General features: G+C 30.7%; 1 protein-coding gene across 1 annotated transcript; it reads right to left on the bottom strand.

Moving 5' to 3' along the window:
* Window positions 1–531: 531 nt before the first annotated feature.
* On the bottom strand, window positions 532–17,708 carry LOC124934770. Its single transcript, XM_047475276.1, has 3 exons — window positions 17,649–17,708; window positions 17,329–17,565; window positions 532–1,822 (listed from the first exon to the last, which is right to left on the bottom strand). The coding sequence occupies exons 1-3, from the start codon at window positions 17,706–17,708 to the stop codon at window positions 692–694; spliced, it is 1,428 nt and encodes a 475-aa protein (XP_047331232.1). The 3' UTR covers window positions 532–691.
* Between the last annotated feature and the right edge of the window lie 1,553 nt (window positions 17,709–19,261).

The following is a 19,261-nucleotide window of genomic DNA, read 5'->3' as shown; positions in this document are numbered from 1 at the left end:
TCAACATTTAACATTTATTTTCCTAGAATATTGCCTTCGTAATCAATGTGATTAGTGCCATTAATTATTGCAGTAGGTATGATTCTACATTCTTAGGATTGCGACAATGGTAAGGATAAGTATAATTTCCCAATTATCTGATAGGCAAAGATAGTAACAAATAGATTGTAAAAGAAACAATGAAGTTGCTATTCATTCTTTGGTTCTACAAGAGCCAACTAAAAATTATTTGATTAATGATTCAAAAACAACCAAGGAGGAAATAATCTATTAAATGTAACAATTCTTCTAATTAATTTGTAAGCATGCATTTGCCCATGAATGTATATAGCCATATTAGTAATAGAGAGTGAATTTGAGTAAAGATTGACTTAAGTTTGCTGTTTCACTACTCATGCTAGATCTAAGATAGGTTTTATCTGTCACTAACATGAACAAATAATTTAGGGCATTAGAAAACATTGCATATAAATTTATATATGACCTTTTTTTTGTGCTCAAAGTAGTAACATACAATTAATATTATATGTATACATAAGAATCAATCCCACCCCAATTTCACCTCATGCCAAATAAGTCTATTACATTTTGAAACCAAACTCTAGTTATTCAGCAGCACAATGTAGAGATGAAGCTCAATTATCTATAACTAACATCATAGGATAAATTGGAAGATAAAAGCAAATGATAACTATAAACTCCTTTTTGCACGCTTACAAGTATTCATAAGCTCCACCAATGAGGGAAGAGGTTGAGGCACCGGAACATTCATTGACCTGTATAAATTTCTAAAGCTTTTACCAAAGCATTCGGTTGAAGCAACATTCATAGCTATTCCATCTTTATCTGGTGAAATTTCATCTATCTCTGCTTCCACCGGGTTTTTGCATCGCATTTCATCAACAACCAACCGTATATCAATTGATTCATCTTTGTTTCTAATTTTAGGTCTATTCTCTTCAGATAAGGTAACTTTTTGTTCAACTTGGGAAGAAACACTAATGAGGGATACCCTTGCCTCGTGCATATGAGAAACATTTTCAATTCCAATCCTTGCTCTTCCAAATAATGTGATAGGTGAACTTTTGCTTTGGGGAGACAATTTAATCTGTAGCTTTTGAGGAGTAAGTTTTCTTCTTACTGTTTCTTCTGCCTTTACTTGACTAGAATCATCTAGACCAGATGTATGGCTTGAATTTTCAATTGATGCGGCTGAATTTGTAGGAACCTCAACATCTATGTCTAGAAGCTTCCATATATGACTATTATGTGCTAATTTCATGTCAAAACACCGTCTTTTGACATAATCTAACTCCATAGCTCTACAGTTAGGAGTTGTTGATACAACCCACTGTGGTGCAAGAAGTTGCAAAGCCCACTCCAGCTCTTCTCTTGAGGAATGCATAGAATAACATACATGCCAAAAGTCAAATTGATCTTTTAGTGGTCCATTTGACCTTTGTTTTATTTGTCTTTCAAGTTCTGAAAGCTCATCATCACACACATACCATTGAGCTGATGGACGTATTATTAAAGGTTCAGGCTGGAAATTATATTTAGCCTCTGCAACCTTTGCTTTTGCCCTTTCAGGTAAATTGGGAAAAGCATTAAGCATTCGAAATCTGGATGTTGATTCCATAGTTATTATTTGAGGGCTTGTAAGCATCAGAGCGCTGAAGCTTTCCGGAGTGTTTGCCTCTTGAATAAATATTTTTGAGCCAAATGTTTTACAAACTTCCACAAGTACCTCTTCTTGACCTAGAAGGTCACATGCTAAATACACCACCTTAGCATCAGGATGATTCCATATGCATCTAATAACCTATTGCAAGCCAATAAACTAATGAAGTCAGTTTGTAAGTCAACTCATCAAGATACAATTTTCATACAGATAATTCATAGTACAAATTGGACCTACTAAACAATAAAGGAGGAATACACAGAGGCCAGCAAAAAAATAATTGTGATAAGGGTATCAGGGCTAGCTTTCTCGCACCTCGAATATTCCTGGAGGATAGTAGCAGAACAACTCCCCACCATTACCTCCTACTTTAATTTGGTATTTTTAATAAGAATCGAACATGAGACATTTTGGATAGAAAATCTCTTGGTCCAAGTTTATTGTCACTCAACTAACCAGGGTGAGTAGAGGCCAACAAAAATGAAAATGATAATATATCAAAAGCTTCAAACCAACAAGATCTTAGGAGTAAAGGCCAAAGAGCACCTATCCAGGATAGCTAAAGTAGTAAGGGTCTTGATTTAAGAGGTTGAAGCATCTTGATTTAAGGGGTAGTTGGATCTCCAAGTTTTGGGAATAATCCAAATTCTACTATTTTGCACTGAACAAGGCTGGTGACTCTATATGGAGTGATCAAAGAGAGTAGATATCCTTCAGAAGATGATATTCTTGTTATTCAAAAAGTGCTTCTATATGGAATACACTTTTTCTCCACTTAACTTTATGCATAGATATTATGAACTAATCCATTTTCAAATATAGTTGGGATACTTTACCCAAGAAATGGATAAAGAAATATGAAACCATATCCTATTTTTTCCATTTGGCATAGGAGGAATTTCAGGAAGGTGACATGAAAATGACATGGTGGTGGGAAGAATAGCTGAGTGTTTGCTGGGCATCTTCATTGAAGACCTTCCGAATGTGCAATCCAGGAAAACATAATCAAGTCTACACTTGGGCTCTTTGTCTTTCCTACCTATATACTTCTCAGGCATGTTTTGCAAACATTCCGGTGTGAGTCTACAATCTCCGGTGTGGAGAATGTTACCAAAACTTCCCTCAAACAAGAACATAACTGCTCCTAAAGTTCATGATTTGCAAAGTGCGAAAAAAGATCATCTGTCAATAAAGTCTATTTACCAATTCAAAGCTTATAATCAACCTACATAAAGTCTAAAATTGATGAATGAAGAAGGCATTTTTTTGCTTTAGCTAATTGGTAGATCTTGTAAAATTGAAAATAGAAATTTGACTAATTCAAGACACAATAGAAGAAAATACCAGGACAATATGAGTTGCATCCATCCGAGTCTACAATATGAAGAAGGCATCAAAAGCGGTGACACGGAAAGCTCCATCCGAGTCATCTATAGGGGCAAACAAGGAGTCATCAAGCTGCCATAAGAAGAATATGAGTCCAACGAACAGAGAGATTGAAGCGAAAGAGAAAGAAAGAAAGAAACCCGTGGAGAATATTGAAGCACAAGGGTTTTGGTGAGGTGGGTTGAATAAATGGGAAATGCGGAATGGGTTGCGATTCCTTGAGAATGGTCTTTGTGTGCATGAGTCAGGAAATGATGCCTCTTCTTCTTTGAAGACGGTGTCCATGTATCTACCGAAAACGGAAGTCCTCTCGGCATTTCTATCGGCATGATCGATCGGAGAGATTGCGAAAGAATTGAGATTTCTTCGAGTGAAGTAGTGGAGGGAAAAATCTGAACAGACAGAAAGATTGCCTCGTACGATTTGCTACTTAAATTGCCTTAACCCATTTAAGTTAAATAATAATATTTGACCATATACAAATTACACCTTATATATATAAAAAAAAATGGTTAAAATAGAAAAAATGGTTATAAATCATTATAAAAGATCTCCACAGTACTATAAAATTAAAATAAATTCAAAAAACTCCTTACAAAAAAATTTAAAAGAATTTTAAATTATACAACATCTCATTTGCCATAAAGAAAATGAATAAGAAAAATAGTAATCAGAGTGATAAAATTTTAGTACTTATAAATATAATTTTAATTTATTAAATGAGATTAATAAATTTAATATATATAATTTATTTATAAATCTTAAAATTAATGTATATTTATATAAAATATTTTTAAATAACAATTTATTTATTTATAATATGTTTATTTTATAATATCTAATGAAATATTTATATATAATCTTATTATATTAAAAATTATTTTATTCTATATCTAATTTAAAATTATTAATTTTATTATAAAATTTCAAAATAAATTTTTATCTCCAAATATTTTATTCTATATCATTCTTAATTTTGTGGTTTAATATCGTATTTATTTAGTAAATATTTTAGTAGTCATTTTAAATTAAATAGATTAGAAATGAAATTATATAAATAAATGTTTTTAAAATAAAATAATTATTTGAATTGATCATTGATTTTAAAAACTATTTATATATCTTAGAATTATTAATTTTATTAAAAACATAATTATTATCCATTCACAATTTAAGTTTTTTTTTTTATTAATTATTATTTAAAAATAAATCATTAAATTAAAATATTAATTATATATATATATATATATATATATATATATATATATATATATAAATACATTTAAAAAAAACTAGTGGAACAGTGGTTGCCGACTAACTTGCAAGTGATTATTTCTTTTAAATCTCTAGGCAAATTTAGTAGAGAAATATGGTATTTTAAATAATAGTTTTACAAGTATTGGATGAGTTTGGAAATTTGATGAAATATCCCTCAAGGTTATTCCAAAATACAATAGGGAATTAACTTTTGTAAAATTAACCTTTTGTCAAACTTTTACCTTTATATTCTCAAATAAAAATTTCATTCATTTTCTTCTTCTCTTTTCCTCTCATCTTTCTCTCGCCTTCTTCTATCTCCCTCTCAACGTCTAATATCCCCGACGACTCTGTAGCATCTACGCTAGATCTTCAACAAACACCGACGAGTGTACTATCCCGCTAGATCTCCAATAAATGTTGAATAAATGGGTAAGTTAGATATTGCTTTATTTTAGCTGAAACACTTGTTATTAATCAATTGGGATCGCAAAATGCATCTTGCGCCCGCGCAAATTGCATTTGCATGTGTTGGGTTCTTGTTGTTGAGCAAAAAATGAGGTAAAATATTATTATCCTTTGTGTTTTATAAGATAAAGTATCATTTTTTTCTTCTTTGTTTGGACAGACAGACTAAATAATAGCGAGTTTGAATGATGATGGACGAATCCATGAATGGTGGTAACAACAACAACAACCCTAATAATAGTCTTTCCTCAAAACAACGATTATGTTAGACACACGAGCTTCAAGAACGTTTTGTTGAAGATGTTGCTCAATTGGGAAAACCGCTTTATCATCCTCAGCAAATGCATTCAGTCTTTCTTGCTAGCGAGCAGTTTAACAACCATTCTTCCTCTTCTAGGAATGCTCATCAGTTGGAGAATGATTCAAGCAACAATATTTAGGATTTATGTATTAATTATTATGTGGTCTCCTCATTTCCCTCCTCTTATAATTTCCTTTTAGTTTGTAGATGGTTATCAGGTTTAAGAACTGCCACACTTGACATTCTACACTCTTATTTATAAAATTGCATTCTTCTGTCTTTAAATTAAAATAAGATTAATATCTCATTTTTGATAAATTTGTACTTCAACAAAATATATTTAAGTAAAATAAATAAATGCATCCACACTCTATAATACATGTGTCTCGGGTACCCCGAATAATTGCCAAATTTCACATAACATGTTATGAAAATGTCTAAGACAATTAAACATCAAATATAAGTTCACAATAAATATGAATATTCACACATTCAGGAACCAGAGCATTAAGAAAGGTGGTTTAAGAGCAACAATAAGTAGTTGTTAGTCTATATGTTGCTCCCCCTGCTGGCCTGTCCACATGAACCATCCTTGAAGGGTTTGGTTAAGACGGAGCATATTGGATGAAGCTTTTTATTTCCCTAGAGAAGCATCACCTAGGGTCGAAGTTGCAGCCTCTAGAGAAGATTCAATATGTCCAAACACATGACAAGAAACCAATATCATAAAATTTTCTTCTTTAGCATTTAAATCACTGTCATAAAAGGCATCTATTGTTTTATGTTTTCATTCCATAAAAGGAATAAAATCTTTCCCTTGTCCATTCCAAATTTAAAGGCTTGATGAAATTTTTAGCTTCTCTTTCACCTTTAAAAGAAATGAACTATATAATTCACAACATAAGGTTTCTCCCTTTGCCAAAACACATTTCTGTAAGGAAATTGAAAACATATGGATAGAGAACAATGTCACAACTTTATACTAACTAAAACAAAGAGCAACAAAGTGCGCAAACGACAGTTTGCACCGATTCAAAGTGCGCAAGATGCAATTTGCGCAGGCGTAAATGCAATTTTCACAAACTCACTATTATTTAGTCTGTCTGTCCAAATAAAGAAGAAAAATGATACTTTATATTACAAAACACAAAGGACAATAACATTTTACCTCATTTTTTGCTCAACAACAAGAACCCAACACATGCAAATGCAATTTTCGCAGGCGCAAATTGTATTTGCGCAAGCACAAGATGTATTTTGCAATCTCAATTGATTTATAACAAGTGTTTCAGCTAAAATAAAGCAATATCTAACTTACCCATTAATTCAGCGTTTATTGGAGATCTAGCGGGATGGTACAGTCGTCGGTGTTTGTTTAAGATCTAGCGTAAATGCTACATAGTCGTCGGAAGGATATCAGACGTCGGGAGGGGAGGTAGAAGAAGACATTTCTTTGCTTGGGATAGACGTGTCGTCGGAAGGGAACTCACCATTGTTGAGGGAGAAGAAGAGAGAAAGAAGATAGTAGAAGAGAAGAGAAGAGAAGAAGAGAAAGATGAGAAGGAAATAATTTTTTATTTGAGAGTATATAAAATTAATTTCCACTATTATTTTTGGGATATTTCATCAAATTCCCCAATGAGTTATCTTCGTTTGAATTTTCTACGAAAGGATGGAATAGATGATTATTTCACTCGACTTCATTTAAAATTAGTTTCATCATCATACATAAAATAATATATTCAAAATTAGCAAATATGACTAAGAAAGGAAAAAATTAATAGTTAGGGATTTAAAAAATTCTAATGAATTGGTAATGTAAAACTGTATAGAAATATAACTCGAAGTTATTTTATGTCAAAGTCGTGGTTAATCTCCATAGACTCCTTTTTTATAAGAAAATAATGGAAATTTAAATTATCGAAATTTTATAAATTAAATGGCACTAAGATATTTTTAAAAGTAATGACATGGGCACGACAGACCCAGTCCAATGAAAATTTAAATTTTGTGCCCCTAAAATAGTAAATAATTTTTATTTTTAAATTTTAATAATATAAATGAGATATAAATGGTTAATATATTATAATATGGAAAGTAAGATTAAAAAGGAAATAAAAATGTTATATATATATATATTTAATATGAAAGGAGAAAATAAGATTATATAATTAATAATACTATTACATATTAAAAAATGTGGGCCCTATAAAGGTGGGGGCCTATGCATCTACATAAGTTGTCTTACCTCAGGGCCGATCTTGAAGGAGACGAGTGTTGTTGGGTAATGATTGAAACTAGAATAACTATGTTTGATGAAAAGTCTTACTAATAAGTTTTATCTAAAACATAGTTTATATTTTCATCATATGCCTGGTAAGTATTTACAAGAGCATTTATCAACATTTAAAAAATTATTGTTGATTTGGAGATCTTAGAGGTCAAGTATGACGATGAAGATTTAGTCTTGATTATGTTGTGTTTTTTGCCTCCATCGTATATCATGTTTTGTGATTTTACTATTTAGTCGTGATATTCTCACAACCAATGATGTTATGATGCATTATTGTCTAAGGAGAAAATGAAACATCTTGTTGGTTATTCTTATGGTCTAGTAGAGGGTCTTATTGTTGGAGGGAGAACACAAGAAAGTGGTTCAAAAAGTGAATAAAGAGATAAATCAAAGTCAAGAAAACCTTAGAAGATTTTCAATTACTACAAAAGGAGGCCATATAAAATATGAGTGTTGAAAGCTACAAAATAAAGTTAAGAAAGAGGATGACATTCTGACTAAAAATTAGATAGAAAATTGCGGCAAAACCAATATTGTTGATGCCGAAGACAATGAATTTCTCATGGATTCTGTTTGCGATCCAATGTTGCAAGATGATTGGATACTCGATTCTGGTTGTACTTATCATATGTGTCACAATCGGGACAAGTTATCAACATATGCTACCGTTTCCAAAGATGTTGTATTGATAAGAAATAATTAATCATGTAAGGTCATGGGTATGTGAACAATAAAAATCAAGATGTTTGATGGAGTTGTTCGAACACTTGATGATGTGAGACATGCTTCTAATTTGAAGATAAATCTTATTTCTATTAGTACCCTCAATTTAAAAGGGTACAAGTACATTATATAATGTGGAGTTATGAAGGTTAGTAGATGTGTATTTATTGTGATGAAAGGTAAAGAAAACATGACATGATATATGTTCTTAAAGACTCCACAGTTGTAGACGACATTGTTGTTGCTACCTCCTCGTTATCTGATGATGATGTCACAAAGTTGTGGCATATGCAACTTGATCATATGAGTGAGAAAGACATGAACGAGTTGAGAAAGAGATGACTTCTTGATGGGTAGAGTATTAGTAAATTGAAGTTTTATGAGCATTGCATTCTTGATAAACATAAAAGAGTTGGGTTTATAAAAAAATCCACAACACTAAAGACCACTTAATTATATTCACTCTAATTTATGGGGGACATCTAAAGTACCTTCTACGGGAGGTGTTTATTATATGCTGACGATTATCGATGAGTTCTCTAAAAAAGTTTGGGTTTTCTTCTTTAAGTAAAAGAGTGTCGTGTTCTCTAAATTTTAGGAGTGAAAGACTATGATTGAGAAATAGACATGAAAACCAATAAAATAGTTGCGTATTGATAATGGTTTGGAGTTATATTCTGAAGAGTTTAATACTCTATGCATGACTAAAAAAATAATGAGGCACCACAAAGTGTCTAAAAATTCATAATATAATGTTGTGGTAGAGAAGATGAATAAGACTTTAATGGATAAGGTGCATTGTATGCTCCTTAATGCTAATTTATCAAAGTCGTTCTAGGAAGAAGATGCAGTTTTATCATATTTCCTCATCAACCATTCACTGTCGACTACGATTAATAAATAGACTCCGCAAGAAGTATGTTATAGTATTCCTTCTAGTTATCCTCATTTAAGATTTCTTGGTTGTTCTACGTATGCTCATTTTGATGAAGAAAAAATTGGAGGCTCGATCTATGAAGTGTATTTTTATCGGTTATAAGTCCGGTGTAAATGGGTATAAGTTATGGTGTCCCGAAACCAAAAAGTTTATATTTAATCAAAATGTTATATTTGATGAGACACTTATGTTACATATTACACCTCTTATATCTTCTTGTGCTCATATTGAGCAAAAATTTAACACTTTTCGAGATAAATTCAGCAAGTAGGTGTAGTTTGAGAGCATATCAGAATCTGAATCTACAACACTTTCGTCAACTACACCAGAGTTGTCAAATACTTCACCATTTGAACCACACTATCATATTACTACATATAAGCCTATATCTGAAATTAAACCTCCTCAAAGACTCGATGAAGAAAATTATAGTCAAATTTCGGAGATTGATTTTACTAACGTATTTTCTCTAGTTGTGAAACATTTTTTAATCCAAGCATTAGTTGACATCGTGCGATGCATATTTTGGAGCTTGAGCATCTAAATGTGAAGACCGTGTTTCTACACGGAGTTTTAAATGAAAACATTTATATGCAACAACATAAAGGATTTACAGTCTCAAGAGAAGATGACTGAATTTGTTATTTGGATAAATTCATTTATGGTTTAAAAAATTTCCAAGGTAGTGGTTAAAGGTTTCGACTCTTTTATGACCACTTATGACTTCAAAAGAAGTGATTTTGATAGTTTCATCTACTTCAAAGTCCTTTATCTGTTCAACCTTTTTTTATGTTAGTCTGATGAGTTTTCCATTAACAACTCACTTTAAACTCTTTATAACTATGTCACCTTAGTCATATGAGGATATCGAATATTTGTTACAAGTTCTAGAATTCATTGCAATTGGTTCACTTATGTATGCAATGGTTTGTACTCGATTGGATTTGACATATTTAGTAAATGTAGTTAGCATATATATGATAAATTCAGGTAAAGAGTATTGAAGAGTAGTTTAGTGGATCTTACATTATTTAAGAAGTTCAACGGACGTTCACCTACAATTTGGTAGGACTAGAGATGGAGTTATCGGTTATGTCAACTCTAATTATGATGGCGATATTGACAGAAGAAGATTGCTTACAAGTTTTGTTTTCTGTATTGGCGATTTTGCGATTAGTTGGAAAGTAATTACTCTATAGAGTGCAGTCGCATTGTCTACTATCAAGGTAAATACATGACCATTACAGAAGCTTGTAAAACTGGTATTTGACTGAAAGGTATATTCAAGGGATTCAAGAAGGATTTACAAAATACGACAATCATTTGTGATAGTCAAAATGATATTTTTCTGACAAATCACATTGATATACGATATCATTTTGTAAATGATGTTATTGCCCATATTAATATTGATGTGAACATTATTAATATTGTTAATAATCCTGATTATATGTTGATGAAGACGTCCCCATTACTAAGTTTGAGCATTGCTCAAACTTAGTTGATCTGGTTGTTGATTAAGCCCACCATTGCTTTTGGAAGAGGTGGAGACTATTATGGTTGTCTATATTTTGAAGATCAATTTTTCTTTTGACATACTGGATCCGTGTAAATGTGGAGATTGTTAGATTATGGTGACCCGTATGGATTTTGACCGGGGTCTGGGTCTAGACTCGCGGTGCAATAAAATAAAATAAAATCATAACTATTTGATATTGAGCCTAGTTATGTGACCTATAAATATATGGTCTTAGATTCCCTCTTCTAGTCTAATGACAATAAAAGGTGGATATCCCCATCCTCTTTAGGGTCCTAGGTTTGAACCCGTCAGGCAACAAGTTTTACGCTTAGTTAAATGGTTAAGTCTTTATGTGCTTAACCTGTGTAGATTAGTCGCACTCTAAAGGAGAAGCCAAAACCAGCGTTCTCAAAAAAATTTGGTCTTAATTAGAGTTTTATTAACACACCTAATATTTATTATTATTCTTCCCTCTTTAAGTTGTAATTTTCTATTTTAACATAGTGAAAAATTTATTCCTTTGCCCGTGGTTTTTCCATCTCGTGTTTCCAAGTAAATTTAGTGTTATTTACATTTTTTTTCTTAATTAACTTGATTATTCTCAGATCCATATCATTTTCTTCAATAAATATTTTAAATTAATTTATAAAAAATAATATCTCATCACTTAAAGTGATAATAATATTTATATGATTAATGTAGTTCAAAATTTATCTATTTTTTTAAATTTAACTGTTTCAAGTCTTATGGACGAGTTGTGTATTTTTTTAGTGCAAGGTCTTAGTAATTCAACTAATTGACATCAACTAACACATGACAGTTCACATTATTATCAATATATATAATTGTCTAACATATATATAACAACAATTAGTGAAAATATATAGAAATCAAAAGGCTCATACAATAATTAATATATAACATCAACTAATTGAACCAAGCAAAATGCTCTAACATATATAAAAATCCAAATTTCAAATCTTTAAACGAATTCGAATCCTATCTAATTTTATCTAATTTGGTATTAACCTGGCATAAATCAAACAAACTAGCAGTTCTTCAAATCAAACAAACTAGCAGTTCTTCAAATCAAACAAAATAGCAATTTACAACGAGTGCCTATATATTGAAGATGTTGTGATGCGTTTCCGGCGAATTATAAAATCAAATTCTTCCAGCGACGAACAACTAGTTACTCTTCAAATGTCGGATCTTGAGCTAATCTGTAATAGGGATTTCACAATAGAGATTTCACAATAGGGATTTCAAATAGAAGGCGACGGAATCGGAGTCTACCAGGCTAGAAGGCGGCCCTGCAGATTCAGTTCATGATTATGGAATTTCTTGAAATCAAAGAGGAAACAGTTTGGAATCGAGAAGGCGATAGAATGGACGGCGACAAATTCGGATTCGGACAGTTCGTGATTGAAATTCGCGGTTGAAGTTCGACGGATGGATCGGCGCCGGATCGAAGTGAGAGAGCAGAAAAAAAAAGGAAGAAAGGAATGTAGCGTTAGGTTAAATAAAACATATCTACGAGGGCGGTTCAGGATCCCTCGGAAAATATTTTAATTAAGTTCTCACCGAGAGTAGAAAACAAAAGTTCTCTGAAATAATACTTTTCAGCGAGAACTATACAATGCCCTCGACAATTTATTTAATGTCAGCGAGAGCGAATGAATTCTCTCGGTGAAATATTTATTTCCAAAAGCAACTAAAAGCTCTCGGTGATTATTACTTTTCTACTAGTGGACGAACGACAAACACAACGGCGAACACAACGACGGATGAACACGATGGGAGAACACAACGTCGGATGAACACGACGGGAGAACACAACGTCGAATGACGGGGGAACACAACGACAAAAAACGAATGAACACAACGTCGAACATCGGGCAACACAACGGCGAACGTCGAACATTATATTTGTTTTAATGTTTTTGTGTTTAATTGAACAGATTCGAGATTGGATGCGGATGAATTTGGTGTTGAATGCAGATGATGATGATGATGAGATTAGATGCGGATGGATTCAAAGGCAGAGAAGTTGGATGTGGTCGCGTTATAGTAAGACGTCGCAATGGTTGGTCGCGATGGTATGGTCGCGTCTCGCGATGGTTGGTCGCATCTCGCAATGCTTGGAAGGAGAATAGGCGGCACAATCCCGTCACGCGACTGCATGGAAGGTAAAGAAGCGGCACGACCGCGTCACACGACCGCGTGGAAGGCGAAGAGGCGGGACGATCGCGACACGACTAAGATCTACTAGTTTCTTAATTCTTTGCAATTTCCCTTGAATATGTTTACAATTAATTTTTATTGAACAATGAGTTTGGTTGATACTTTTGGAAGCAAAGTGAAGATTATATAAAATGTAATAAAAACAAAGTTTCAAACAACTTATACACACTTTATTTTGAATATAACACTTTCTACAACTATTGTTTGCTCACAAAAATATTGTTCACTACAATTGACAATCTCATAATTATATCAGCTTCAAAATCAATGTCTAGGTTGGTAATTGCTATACATTATTCATACAAAAGAAACAAAAGAATGTTATATGTGGAGATGTAGGAAATGTTGGCACAACATAATTTGAGGGACTAACTTCGGATAGAGAGATTCAACAATAAAGAGTTGAAAATTCAAGATTTAACAAAGTACTGTACATAAACAAAACAAACAACTATGTCATGCTATCAAAATTATACAAACAACAAACAATGTATTTCAGAACGGAACATAAGTATACCAGTAACTGTCTCCATCGTGCTTATGGTTGTGTCGTTGTGTCCGAAATGAGCAACAAAGAGTCCATTGCCACGATCGATCATGGTTGTCTTTGTCATTATGTGTTGTTCTGTTCGTCGTTGGAGTTCCATCTTCGTCGTTTAGAGTTTGAGAGTTTAGAGAGAATGAGGAGAAGACCCAGAAGAGAGAACGTTGAAGAAAGAAATGAAAAAATAAGAGGGAAATTATAATAAATATTAGGGTGGGTTTAATGAGGGAGAATTGGAATTGGAATTGGCATCGGAGTTCTAATTCCAATTCCATGAGAATTGGCATTGAATTACAATTCAGTTCTTATGTTTGGAAAAATTATAGAATTGTAATTTTATTCCAATTCTTATGTTTGGGAAAATGATAGAATTGTAATTCAATTCTAATTCTTATGTTTGTAAAATAAAATATCGGTTCAAAATATTAACTTTTAAAATATGTTTTCACGTTTTTGGCACGTTTAATACGTTTTTGACATGTTTAACACGTTTTTGACATGTTTAACACATTTACACACTTAAAACACACTTTCACACGTTTAACATGTTTTTCACATTTTTGGTATGCTTAACATGTTTTTGACATTTTTAATACGTTAAACATGTTTTTCACATTTTAACAAGTTTAACATGTTTTTTTTTTACGTTTTTGGCACGTTTTTAACATGTTTAATACGTTTCTCACACGTTTAACATATTTTTCACGTTTTTACACGTTTAACATGTTTTTGGCATGTCTAACACGTTTTACACATTTTTAAAACGTTTAACACGTTTTTTCACGTTTTGGCACATTTAACACGTTTTCACACGTTTTTCACGTTTAATACGTTTTTCACATTTAACGCGTTTTTCACACGTTAAACATGTTTTTCACGTTTTTGGCACGTTAAACACATTTTTAGCATGTCTAACACGTTTTCACACGTTTTACACATTTTTGACACGTTTAACATGTTTTTTACGTTTTGGCACGTTTAACACGTTTTTCATGTTTTTCACACGTTTTCACACGTTTTTCAAACGTTTTAACACGTTTTTCACGTTTTTACACGTTTTACACGGTTTTCACACGGTTTTCACGTTTTTCACACGTTTTAACAAGTTTAACACGTTTTTCACGTTTTTCAAGTTTTTCACACGTTTTTCATGTTTTAACAAGTTTAACACGTTTTTCACACATTTTTCACGTTTTCACACATTATAACAAGTTTAACACATTTTTCACATTTTTGGCACATTTTTAACATGTTTAATACGTTTTTCACACGTTTAACATGTTTTTCCCGTTTTTCACACGTTTAACACGTTTTTTGGCATGTCTAACACGTTTTACACATTTTTGACACGTTTAACACGTTTTTCACGTTTTGACACATTTAACACGTTTTTCACACGTTTTTCACATTTAACACGTTTTTCACACGTTAAAATATTTTTCACGTTTTTGGACGTTAAACACATTTTTGGCATGTCTAACACATTTTTCACACATTTTATACATTTGTAACACGTTTAATACGTTTTTCACGTTTTGGCACGTTTAACACATTTTTCACACGTTTATCACACGTTTTTCACACATTTTCACATGTTTTAACACGTTTTCATACGTTTTCACGTTTACACACGTTTTCACACGTTTTAACACGTTTTTTACCCGTTTTTCACATTTTCACACGTTTTTTTTACGTTTAACACATTTTCACACGTTTTTCACATTTAACACGTTTTTCACACGTTTAACATGTTTTCACATTTTTGGCACGTTAAACACATTTTTGGCATGTCTAACACGTTTTACATATTTTTGACACGTTTAACACGTTTTTCATTTTTTTCACGTTTTCACACGTTTAACACGTTTTTCACATTTTCACTTGTTTTTTACACGTTTTTCACATTTTTGGCACGTTTTACACATTTTAAACGTTTTTGCACGGTTTTCACGTTTCTTACACGTTTTTGGCTCATTTAACACGTTTTTGACATTTTTAATAGATTTAACATGTTTCTCAAACGTTTTGATAGGTTTAAAACGTGTTAAACATGTCAAAAATGTATAAACGTGTTAAACATATTAAAAATGTGTTAAACATGCCAAATAAGTAAAAAACTTGTTAAACGTGCCAAAACGTGTTAAATGTGTTAAAAATGTGTCAAACGTTTCAAAAACAAAAAAAAACAAGTGAAACGTGTCAACAACGTGTTAAACAGGTTTAATGTGTTAAAAACGTTTTAAACGTGTTAAAAACAAGAAAACTTGTCAAAAACGTGTTAAACGTTCCAAATATGTGAAAAACTTGTTAAACGTGCCAAAACGTGAAAAACGTGTCAAAAATGAGGTAAATGTGTCAAAAACGTGAAAATGTGTTAAACGTGTCAAAAACGTAAAAAAATGTGTTTAATGGTCAAAAACGTGAAAACGTGTTAAACGTGTCAAAATGAGGTAAATATGTCAAAAACGTAAAAAAAATGTGTTTAATGTGTCAAAAACGTAAACAAATGTGTTAAATGTGTCAAAAACGTAAAAAACCGTGTTAGATATGTCAAAAACGTGAAAACGTGATAAACGTGTCAAAACATGTTAAATATGTGAAAAACTTGTTAAACGTGCCAAAACGTGCCAAAATGTGCCAAAATGTAAAAAACATGAAAACGTTTCAAAAACGTGTTAAACGTTCCAAACATGTGAAATATTTGATAAACGTGCCAAAACGTGAAAAACGTATTAAACGTGTCAAAAATGTGATATACGTGTCAAAAACGTAAAAAATGTGTTAAATGTGTCAAAAACATGAAAATGTGTTAAATGTGTCAAAAACGAAAAAACGTGTTAAATGTGTCAAAAACGTGAAAACGTGTCAAAAACGTGAAAACGTGTCAAAACGTGTCAAAAACGTGTTAAATATATGAAAAACTTGTTAAAAGTGTCAAAACGTGCAAAATCATGTTAAATATGTCAAAAACCTGTTTAACGTGTCAATGACGTGTTAGACGTGTTAAGGACGTGAAAAACGTGTCAAGGACGTGAATAACGTGTTAAATGTGTCAAAACGTGTGAAACGTGTCAAAAACGTGTTAAACATGTCAAAAACGTGTTAAACATGTCAAAAACGTGTTAAACGTGTTAAAAACGTGAAAATCATGTTAAATGTGTCAAAAACGTGTTTAACGTGTCAAAGACGTGTTAAACATGTCAAGGACGTGAAAACATGTTAAATGTGTCAAAAACGTGTTAAACGTGTCAAGGACGTGAAAAACTGTTAAATGTGTCAAAACGTGTTAAACGTGTCAAAAACGTGTTAAACGTGTCAAAAATGTGTTAAACGTGTCAAAAACGTGTTAAACGTGTCAAAAACGTGTTAAACGTGTCAAAAACGTGTTAAACGTGTTAAAAACGTGAAAATCATGTTAAACGTGTCAAAGACGTGTTAAACATGTTAAGGACGTGAAAAACGTGTTAAATGTGTCAAAAACGTGTTAAACGTGTCAAGGACGTGAAAAACGTGTTAAACGTGTCAAACGTGTTAAAAACGTGTTAAACGTGTCAAAAACGTGTTAAACGTGTCAAAATTTTTATATACAATAATTTAAAGAAAAATATTTGTTAAATCAGATTATCTTATATAAATAATTATACAAGGTACTAAATTGAAGATAAAAAAATTATTATTTTTGACTTTCCATCATTACTCATATACTCATATTTTAATATTTTTTGAATTTGTGCCTAATTAAGAAAAAAATATTAATTATCCAAATTAAAAAATATTAACATTCACTACAAATATAATCTAAGAAAAATTCTTTATAAAAATAACTATAAATTTACTCTAGGCAAACATCTTTATCAAAAAAATATTAAGTAAATATAAATTCCAATTTACCATTACAATATAATATACATAAAACCACATTTACAACAACATAGAGTACTTGTCTTTTGTATTTCTAACCAAGATTTAACATACAGTCCAATAATAACAATGCCATACAATGACAGGACTCTTGATTGTTCCCTCTAGTACAACACGATCAAGCTTCGGGTTCACCAAAAATGTTGGGTAGATTATCCATGAAAATATTGTTGTATCAGGTTCATATGTTTGACCCCTGATACACAATGGTCTTTGAACACCCAACATGTTTTCGGCTTCTTTCTTCTTTTGCTCTCTAGTCAAGTGATCAGCTCTTCTCATTTTGAAGTTCTGTATAACCATGGAGAAAAAGTTATTTTACTATATGGCTTTTACATTTATGATTGAAAAACAAGCAAAAGAAATTAACTCACCCATTCGATTCCAAATAAGAGGAGTTGGGCTGAAAACAACTGCTGTTCTATATAAACCATCATGGACGTTTACTGATACATTGTATTTGTATTCACTTATCACTCTCTTGCAGCAAAAATAGATTTCAAAACTCTTTTCAAGAACGAAATTTTCATCTTTCATCTTTTAATCAGAGCTCAATCTCAGGAATTTTGATATGTATCCTCTATGGTTACTGTTTTTTTATAGACTTTAGAAAAGAGAAGACGGCGGCTAAACAAAATATAATTAGGTTAAAAATTCAGGAGTTCTATGGGGGGCGTCCAGTTTTAACCTAGTTAGTTGGGTAAGTATAGGTTGAATTTTTTATATGGGCCTATGTATGAGATTAAATGAGCTACTAAATAAGTAGACAAAGCCCACTATTTAAGGACCCCAACTTTAAAAATAATAATAATATTATTAGTTAATTAATTAATTAATAATATATTATTAATAAATTAATATACTTTTTTTTTCTCAATTATATTAATATTTTTTTATTTATTATGAATATTTTTATATAATAGACATTTTATTTATATATTTAAGAAAGCAGCCGTTCATTAAAAAAAAAAAGCATTTATATATATTTTAATTATGTTAAAATTATTATTAGTATATTTTTTAATTTTGTGGTTATAATTTTTATTCTTTTATTTTTATTTTATTTTTGTTGAGAAAGAGAGTAAAATCAATAATAAATTATAAATTAACATTTATTGTCAACAAATTTAAATGATAAATAATATGTACAAAGTGATATACATGATTAAATGTCAAATTATTATTTAAGACTTGAACTTGAGTCGTTTTAATAAAATGATGCTCGAAATTTTGAATTGTTTCATACTTTTAACTATTTTAATTTTTTTTAAATGAACAAAACTTTGAATTGTTTGATTCCGCTTATTCTCAATTTATTGACATCAGTTTATCCAACTTATTTTTTTTTGGTAGTATAATCTTAGCTTATTTAATCTTTAAGCTTGTGTATGTTTAATTTCGTCAAATTTATTTTTTATATTTATAATATTATTTAATAATTATATTATATATATAATGTTATATATATTAATTTAATTTTAAATTAAAAAAATAATATATATTTCAAAATAAATTATATTAATATATTATTTTTTATAAATTTTTTGTTAATATATAATTTTAAATAATTAACCAATCACTTAAATTAAAAAATAATATATTTTAAAATAAATGATATAATAAAGAAAATAATTTATTATTATTATATATAATTTTTCACCTTTCCATGTTTTCCCTCTTTAACCCAATCTTTCAATTGTCAATTTATTTTCGAACTCTCCCACCCTATTTGTATTATTATTTATTTTAATTGTCAATCGATATATTTAGATAATTATGACTATTTTAATTTCTAAACTATAGTTATAAATAAAAAAAATCACAAAAATCACAGTGTATTTATATTTTATATTTTGTTTAATTATTTTATATTATAAGATAAATATATTATAAATAATAAATAAAAATATATTTAAATGTATATTTTTTATTATAATAATTTTATATAAATATATAAAAAAATATTATAAATATATCGAATAAATGA

Source organism: Impatiens glandulifera, chromosome 4 (genome assembly GCF_907164915.1).
Source record: "Impatiens glandulifera chromosome 4, dImpGla2.1, whole genome shotgun sequence".
Taxonomy (NCBI): Eukaryota; Viridiplantae; Streptophyta; class Magnoliopsida; order Ericales; family Balsaminaceae; genus Impatiens; species Impatiens glandulifera.
The sequence above is the reverse complement of the archived record's forward strand: the minus strand, read 5'-3'. Positions and strand labels throughout refer to the sequence as shown.